At 39.0% G+C, this 9,489-nt stretch overlaps 1 protein-coding gene across 1 annotated transcript; it reads right to left on the reverse strand.

Moving 5' to 3' along the window:
* Nucleotides 1–2,095: 2,095 nt before the first annotated feature.
* Nucleotides 2,096–3,132, reverse strand: LOC131613539 (uncharacterized). Its single transcript, XM_058885200.1, has 2 exons — nucleotides 3,122–3,132; nucleotides 2,096–2,966 (listed from the first exon to the last, which is right to left on the reverse strand). Exons 1-2 carry the CDS (start codon nucleotides 3,130–3,132, stop codon nucleotides 2,096–2,098), a joined length of 882 nt encoding a protein of 293 aa, XP_058741183.1.
* Between the last annotated feature and the right edge of the window lie 6,357 nt (nucleotides 3,133–9,489).

The raw sequence follows: 9,489 nt of genomic DNA on the forward strand, positions 1-9,489 counted from the left end.
CAGCCCGAAGGCCGCATTCTTATTGATTCCTCTTCTACAGGGTCTCCCATGATCTCACGATCCCATTGAAAACCATTTGGGTGGAGAGTTAGAAAGTACATAGCATTCTTGTTTGGAGAATAAGCATCTTCAGCTGGGCTACATGGACTTATATTTCCCAGATTTCTGTCGAAATTTGTTTTATCCACCTGGTTTACTTCGCTCATGAAGTAACTTTGATCAGCTTCTATGTTTTCTACTATGTCATCAGTCCTCCAGATAGATACCCTTTGATGCATGGTTGAAGCCTTGAAGGTACTGCCCCAACACCGTGGATCCACTCCCTTCCAAGGAGAAAATTGTAATTGGCTTTTGCTGGAACCACCATGAACATAATAGGCCTTGTGATTGATCCCATAGTTAACTCCACCTGAATCACTCCCAGAGTGTGTCCTATTTTTCCCTCATAGTTCGATAAGACCATGTTGTGAGGTTTGACGTCTGTATCAAACATTCCTAACTTCTTCAGCATGAAATGTGACATGAGATTCACTGCTGCTCCTCCATCCACCAAAACTTTGTTCACTCCCACCTGTTCTATTTTGACCCTTATATAGAGAGGTTTGAGGTGACTTTGCATACCTTGATGTGGTCGCTCGAACTGGGCATTTTGCTCTTCGATGGCACCGTTACTAAGGACATAGTAACACATGGGTTTATGTTTCACCATCTTTGCTGCGTCTACCTCATCATCGTCAATCTTAGTTTCCTGATTGTATTTGTGCCGTAACACAGAGACCACATTGCAGGAATTCATGTGTAACGACGAGACTCCATGAGAATCGAAGTCATCAGTAGGTATGTCGTCTTCTCTCCTTTGTTCTTCTTCAGCTTTATTATAATCCATTTTGCCCCCGCCAGGAAATAATTGTCTCCCTACGGGAGGTTTGGTTGAATAAGTTGTTTTTGGGAAATTTTTGTATTGCTGGACTCTCTCATTTCATTCGAAGATGTCTCCTTTTCTGCTTTCTTCAGCCTCTAGTGCCTTCTCCACTGAGATCTTGACATATGGTGCTTACCCTTGTAGTTCCCTAGTCTAACAGCTTCCCTTTCTGATGCCTGAACTTTCTTTCTGTAAGCCCAAACCGTTCTTCCTCCGTTGTCGAAGTTCTTCCACTTGTCTCTCTTTGGTCCCACTTGAACCCATTTGTGTTTCTAAATCTCTGATGATACTTTGAAGGTAACTCTTCTTGCTTTTGGGTGTGGGCTATCCTGTCTTCTTGGGATTCCCCTCTTGTCGAAAATATAGAGATATGGGTTACCCCTATGGGCATCCTAATTCTGATTAGATGGGATTCTTTCGAAGGATTCTGACAACCTTCGATGGTAAACCGCTCCACACCTGGGACACATTAGACACTCAGTTTCGTCTTTGTAGCAACGAACAAGAAAGCCTAAAAGGCTCTCTCCGAGTTTGGGATACACCTCCAGCAATTCACCTTCATTTCTCCAGTTTCTGTTAGCCTTAGCGCCCTGCCACCTTTCATAGTCTGCAGCAACCCTTGGATTCACCTGTATGCTGCACCTAGGACATAACAACATTTCAGAACTTTGTTTGTGACATCTCCAGAGATATTCTTTCAGAGTTTCTTCAGGCTTGGGGTGATGGGACTGAACCCCTTCTTTCTTCAAACAACTTTCTACTTCCTCCATTTCAGGAGTCGAGTGGTCCAGATTAACCATGTTGACGTCCAAGTTGGCGCCATGAGCAATTGAAATCTCCTAAAACTTCTTCCTTAGGCCCTCAGTAGCCATAATTTATTTCTCTAACAAGACCTTCAATAGTCTTTGGTTCGACTGAAGCTTCAGATGTGAAATCCCCCTTCAGTTCATCAGTAACCTGTTCTCCTTCTTGGACATCTTCTTCATCTCCTATGATCCCTCTTGCTTCAACTTCGACCATGCCCACCATGTTGATTTCGATAGGCTCATAGTAATTTGTGTCAGTAATATTGAGGGGGTTAGCATCTATATTCATCTAACTTTTTCCTTTGTCTGCAAACTTCAGACGCCCTTCCTTGATCGCATTCTGGATAAGATCCCTGAAAAGGAAACATTATGAGGTTTTGTGGCCCGAAAAGTTATGGTATTTACAGTAGCCTCTCTTCTTCCGTTGCTCTAACGGAGGAATCTTAATGTTAGGAGGAAAAACCATTTGGCCATCTTTCACAAGCAAATCAAATATTTCATCATATTTAGTTACATCGAATGTGTATGTTTTCTTAGGAAACTTATCATTCTTTTCTACCTCGACGGGGTTTTTCCCGTTGGATGGTGTGATCATCTTGCAAGTATAGGGGCCTGCTTCTTTTAATTCAGCTAGATCTACTTCGCAGTCTTCGAAACCATACTGGTCCTCGAAGATTTCTGGTTCTCCTTCGTCTACTTCGACGTAGGTAACCCTTTCTTTCTTATAACTTTTATTTGCTCTAGCCTTTTCAGCCTTTAATCTTTCGACCTGGCGAACTCTATCAGCTAACTGGACCATATCTCGCAGATATTGAGTGTCCAATTTATTCCTGATGGAGTAATCTAGACCCCCAACGGCCATTTCGACTAATTCATGTTCAGGTACCACTGTAAAACATCTAACTTTTAGCAAACGGAACCTGTTCAGATAATCGTCTATAGGCTCAGTGAACTTCCTCTTAATACTGGCCAACTCTTTGAGGCTTATCTTGGTTTGACCCATATAGAATTGTTCATGGAACAATCTTACTAACTGAGACCAAGTGTCTATGGAGTTTGGTGGTAGTGTTGTGAACCATGTGAAAGCGTTCTTGGTTAGAGAACTGGGGAAATATTTCATCCTCAGATCTTCATTGTTCGCCAAATCTCCAGCCTTCGTCATATACCTGGCTATGTGTTCTGTGGTAGATTCACTAGTATCACCTGAAAACTTGGTAAATTTAGGGACCTTGCGACCCCTGAGTAATTCAGTTTATAAAACATAATCAGATAACGGGGATGTATAGTTTGGCCTTCGAAGTCCGGTATTCAGACCATTTTGGGCCATAATTCTCTCTATCATAGCAGTTAGATTAGTCTCCATTTGATGATTTTGCCTAACCCTGTGAATCACCTTGTCGGCATTTTGGTTTCTATCAACCAGCACTACTCTCCCGGGTTGTTCTTCAGGGGTTTCCTGTCGAACTATATGTTGTTCTGCCTTAAGGGTTTCTGTTTCGGGGGGGGGGGGGGTCTTAGTGGTCGAACCTGATTTATGGTTTGTTCATCCTCCTGGGTAACTATTTGGTTTGTCCTTCGACGTGCCGAAGTCTCAGGGGCACCTAAAAAGTTTGCTATTCGACCCGTCTGTGTTGACAATTGTCAACATGTCTCAGAGTTATCCTGATTGGTTCTGTCAATGTTCTGTATTAAAGGAGAAAAGATAGCCCTCATTTCTCTGGCCAACAAACCTACCATATCTTGATTACTAGCGTCCATTTGTTGTCGGAACGCTGCTTGATTATTCGTTGTTAATGTGGGTATGACATTTTGGCCTTGAACATTTTGTCCCCCATTATTCATACTAGAACCAGAGTTTTGGAATGGGGAAAAAGTTGACATGTTGGGTGTCGGATAAACAGGTATACTATTACTTAATCCCATCATGTAAGAATATGGCATCCCATAAGGTGGATCTCTCCATTATTTTTGGTCTCTAAACCCTTGGTTCGGAGGGGGTGTCCCCTGAGTACCAAATTGGGGTATCTAATTCACCTGTGCATTTGATGGAGGGTTTGTAGCAGCAGCAGATGTCGAATTATTTCCTGGGATCGTTCCTGTAGACCCAGGTATTGAACCAATTACGGCCAGTGAGTGCGTTGGCACATACATGGCCTGGGATTGGGCATTGGGATCTGTAGTGTTTGTTGCACTATCGTTGTTATTACTCGATCCCTGTGGAGGATCCTGTTGTCCTCCTCTGTTAGTGTTTTTAGCCATTCTCTTAGTGTATTTCCTCTTAGGTATTGGTTGGTTGTTATCGAAAGTTTTACCACTCCTAAGGTTCATACAATGCAGAAAGCAACGAAAACACTAAACTTACAAACTAATTGAAATGAAAATAATTGAAAATAACACTATGACACAGTCCCACTGGGCGTGCCAATTTGTTTGCCAGTGATTTCTGACAAACAACCACTAGTCCTCCAAAGTGTTTAAACAATCTGGTTACTCGCAGGATCGACTAGATTGATCCTAGGACATTGTTGAATAGTGTTTTAGTAATCTGATTCATGTTCAATAATCTTTCTAGTTTGCAGAAACATACAACTTTCTAATGTAAAATGCAATAAATAAATGACTTTGAAATAAAATAAAGCAACTGTATAAACAAAGAACTTTTACGTATAACTTTGCATTGAACAAATAACATAGAAATATGTAAACATGATGTTCTTCACACATACACTGTTTCAGCAAAGACTCTTTTCTCTCGCGCCGGTACTTCGAGTAATTTTGTGAATTTTCTGTATATTGATTCGAACATATCAAACTAAACAATAGTACTCCTATTTATACTACTTCGACCCTAACGGTCTCTACATAGATCTTTGCCACTTTCGATATTTTAAACGCTCACTTCGTTTCAGATGTTCCCACGCGTCCGCTAAGCAAAACCGTGCCATTTGAAATTCAAATCTTCCCGCTTTGGCATTTCGATCATGCTAGAGCTTCTGTCGAAGGACACTTGTAAATGTGACGAAAACTACTCTTGGTCGAATAATACTTCTTCCAAGGAGAAAAATCTTTAACTAGCTCAATGAGAGCTATTTCTTCATCATAATCCAACACTTCAAGGTATCACAATCTACTAGTTGAAATCTTCAGCTAACACTTCAGAAGATAAATGAACGTTATATCCTGCTAGGATCCCTGAACGGTTCATTATCAGAAGTTAGTCACAACAGTTGGTTGTGCAGGAGTTAGTCACAGCAGGTAGTTGTGCAGGTTACTAGTGTGATGAACGTTATATCCTGATGGGATCACTAACGCTTCAGTCAACTAGGGGTTAGTCACTCGCGGGTAGCTTGTGCAGGGTTCCTGAGTCAATGGACGTTATATCTCGCGGAGATCACTGAACGGGTCATTGTCCAGATGGTTAGTCACAGCAGTTGACTGTGTAGGATAGTAAGTCACGACGGAGGATCATGCAGTTGTAATCATGATTTGGTTATAGTGGATTAAGACCTCTGTTGAGAGGCAAATCACCTGAAGAAGGTGGACTGGAGGTAGGCTTAGTTAGAAGGTGAACCAGGATAAAAATAAACGTGTCTTTTACTTTCTGCACAATTCAATTAACTCTGTTCAAGTCATGCTAACATATTCAGAACTGTACTGAGCTAGTCAGAAGTTATGATAATATGTAAGGAAGTTAAATTGAATGTCTCACTGGTTATGCAACTTCATTCCAAGCATGCTTCCGCAACATCTAGGCATAATCCAATAAATGACTAAGTGAAAGAAAAGATGTTAAAGAAAAGGAAAGGGAGTTTTAATTGATAAAGAACACAGTTCAATCCCCCCTTTCTTGTGTTTTTCTCCACCTCAGTTAGTCACACCAGTTGGCTGTGCAATTGTAATCAAGTTCTGATTATAGTGGATTAAGTCCTCGTTGAGAGAGGCAAATCACCTGAGGAGGGTGGACTGGAGTAGTTTGAGTTGCAAACGAACCAGGATAAAAATAACTGTGTTTTGTCTATTGTTTCTTCAAGCGAAAAAGAATCACTTATTCAACCCCCCCTTCTAAGTGTTTTCTCAATCTTCAATTGGTATCCGAGCACTTGGTTCTGAGTGCAAACACTTAACCGTGTCAGAAAAATATCCAGAAAGAAAACACTATGGCAAATGAATTAAACAACGTTGGTTATACAAAACCCCTTGTGTTCGATGGAGAAAATTTTGAATATTGGAAAGATAGAATAGAAAATTCTTTCTAGAACAAGATCCTGACCTATGGGATATTGTGGTAGATGGCTACAATCATCCTGAAGATGCGCGTGAAAAGATAGCTAGGAAGAAAATGACGGATAAACAAAAGAAAGAATTCAAGAGTCATTACAAAGCTAGAACTATCTTGCTAAGTGCTATCTCACATGCAGAATACGAGAAAATCAAAAACAGAGATACGACACACGATATATTTGAGTCACTCAAAATGACTCATGAAGGCAATGCTCAAGTCAAAGAGACAAAAGCTCTGGCCTTAATCCAGAAGTATGAAGCATTCAAGATGGAAGATTAAGAGACCATTAAAGCCATGTTCTCGAGATTTCAAACTCTGACTGCCGGTTTAAGAGTTCAAAACAAAGGATATACTAAAGGTGATCATGTCAAGAAGATAATCAGAAGTCTACCAAGAAGATGGGGACTGTCATACCCCAAAATTTACTCGATACAATTCACGTCTTTTAATTTGTGGAGGATGTTAAAATTAAGGTCTGTGGGGTTTAACATATCTATTGTTAAACCTGATCTCTTATAAAACCATCCTTCAGTAAATAAAGATGTATAATTAACAAATACTCGGGGCCCGTTCATTTCATTCTAAGGGTTTTCTTATCGTTTTTGTTTTTTTACTACAATCCAATTCTCATCATTTACTCATTTTTATTATTACTTCTAATATTATTATCCTTGTGCCTAAAAGGGTGTGATCAGAGAATTATGTGGACCAAATCCAATTTGGGCCCTTTAAAAGAAAGCCCACTAATTTACTAAGTTTCTTTTCTTTACAATATAATGCATATTCGGCCCATAGTGTCAATTAATATTCGGCCCATTCTATGGTCCTTTTAAATTATTCATTTGCATATATATAGTATATAACTTATTAGTTCATATAATAATTTGTTTATTCATTTATTATTTATTATTTTAATTAACAAACTAATTCATTTCTTTTTTACACACACACACACACACATATATATATATATATATATATATATATATATATATATATATATGCCGAAAATAATAGGTTTTGTTTACTTAGTTAGTCTAAATCTTTTTTGTTCAATTATTAATTAAATCTCATTTAACCTTTTATGTATTAAGTTTTATTAACATTTTTGTCCTAATCTCGGATTATCATTATCATTAAGAATTAGGGTTATCATTAGTTTTTAATTAATTAATTAAGGTGGTTGACTTGGTCAACTAGGGTTACGAGAATCCTGTTCATCATCTTCAAGCCAGCGTCGCTCCCCCAAAACAACAAACCCTAAGTTCGTCTTCTCGCCCAGGCCCACGCATGAATCAAATCTTCAATGAATCAAATCTAAAGCATAACTTAAACAAATAAAAGATTTTGTTAAATCGAATCAGATAATCAATTACAACTAAAACACAAATTTGCAGATTTGATTGAATCAAAACCTAAACGGAATACAATCTTTCCTAAAAAACAAATCTAATCTGAACATTCCTAATACGAATCAAAACCTAGACTATATAAACTAAGAACAGAAACAGAAGAGGGGGACGGAAAGAAGAATTGGGGAAGGAGAATCGTTAGCCGCGAATCCGTGATCTGCATCTTCATCCTTGGCGGACATTGACACCTGAAACGAAGAAGAAATGTCAGATCGGAGAGGACGAAAATGGAGAGATTCGCACAAGAGGTAAACCGAAAAACACTTAGCTTATGATATTGGTTTGCATGCTTGATTTTCGTGTTCAGATGTTGTTTTTGGGTCGATCTGGGCAAGTTTAGGGTAGGGTTCAAAGGTTAGGGATAAAGATTCATCTTCATCCAGGTTCAGAAGGGTTCTGGGTTAGTGGAGAGGATGAAGGTATGAAGGTTCCGGTTGAAGTTCAACCGGAAACCTGGTTTTGGACGGTGGTTTACGGTGGAGGGGCGGTGGCTCTTTCTAGGTTTGGGTTAGAGAGAACAGAGAGCGTTTAGAGAGTGAGAGAGGGAAGAGAATGAAGAGAGAGAAAGAGATTGAGGAAATGAAGTGGAAAGAATAGGATTTAGAATTGATCTCTCCCCTCAGCCGTTGGATCGTTGCCATGTGGCCTCCTGATGGCCACATGGTTAACACAATGACTTTGATCATGTGTATGATTCTTACCGTGTTCCCTCATCTGCCAGCACATGCAGGCCATAAGATTTAGATCCATGGCATAGATCTTGCTGCCTCACCTTAATTCTGTACGCATGCTCACACACAATCACACGGGTTCAAAAGTTAAGTGGACCTGGCCCTTCACTATTCATACCCCCCAAATCACTTACCAAACATAAAATACACCCCCTCTGAATAAATTAAAAATAAAGTTCACTAATTTGATTTTTATAATTTTTATAATTTGTTTGATTGTTTTTTTGATTGTTTTTTTGATAATTTAATTTTCTCCTCGAACCGACTATACCTATTAGTCGCATTAGGCGAGAAATAATTTTTGATCAATTTAATTTACTTGTTAATATAAATTTAACTAACTCTGGTTTAATTCTCTCCTCGACCCGACTAAATCTATTAGTCGCAATTACGAGAGATAAAATAATAAAACCCATAATTTGATTACAAAATTTAAAATACATTTTATTTGCTGCCCGCGACGATCGAATCTATCGGTCAGAGTAACCAGCAATACCTTACTTAATCCGTTAACTATAATGATCAAATCTATTGATCATCGCACCTAACGGTAACATATCAAATCAGGGTTGTACGCTAAACTTCAAAACACTTTCATCTTCAAATCAAACTACGGATTTTCATCCTTTTCGACAAGGCAACTCAAAATGCCTTGCAAAGCTCAAAACTACGATAGGCCATTCAAAAAGCCTTCAAACCATATCATATCAAATTCAAAGGCGTACAACCCTGTCCCCGAACTACGTTGACTCTGATTCTCCATAAGGAGATACGTAGGCACTTGGCAACAAGGCGAGTCCCCTTCCCCTAAATCCTAATCAAGTTCAAATCTCACTTTTCGCCCTCTTCACTTCCTTAGCTATTAACCTTAATAAATCTTGCCATAAAACTTTATTTTACAATGCAACCTTTAGGAAAGGGTTGAGGGTGCCTAACACCTTCCCTCAACCTGATTATAATAACTTACCCCGAATCTTTAAACTGCGTAGGGTTTCCTATTCGCCCTGGTAGAATAGGTGGCGACTCTAAAATCTTAATTTTTAGGGCAGGTTGCTACAGCTGGCGACTCTGCTGGGGAATACACTTTCGGTTAATTATTATGCTCCTAAGGCTTGAGAGGGTTTAGGTTTTGGTCAATGGTTTAGGTTTTTGGCGAATTTTAGGGTTTGGCTAATTTGCCACTTTCAGGGTTTGGGGCAGGGTTTGTGTTTTTAATAAATATTTAATTTTCTGCTTTATTTATTTATTGTCTTTATTTTCATTAAATGTTTAATTGACATATCTGCCTTAAATGTTTAATTATTATTTGCCTATAATTTGCACTGTTGGTTTATAT

This window comes from Vicia villosa, linkage group LG6 (genome assembly GCF_029867415.1).
Source record: "Vicia villosa cultivar HV-30 ecotype Madison, WI linkage group LG6, Vvil1.0, whole genome shotgun sequence".
NCBI lineage: Eukaryota > Viridiplantae > Streptophyta > Magnoliopsida > Fabales > Fabaceae > Vicia > Vicia villosa.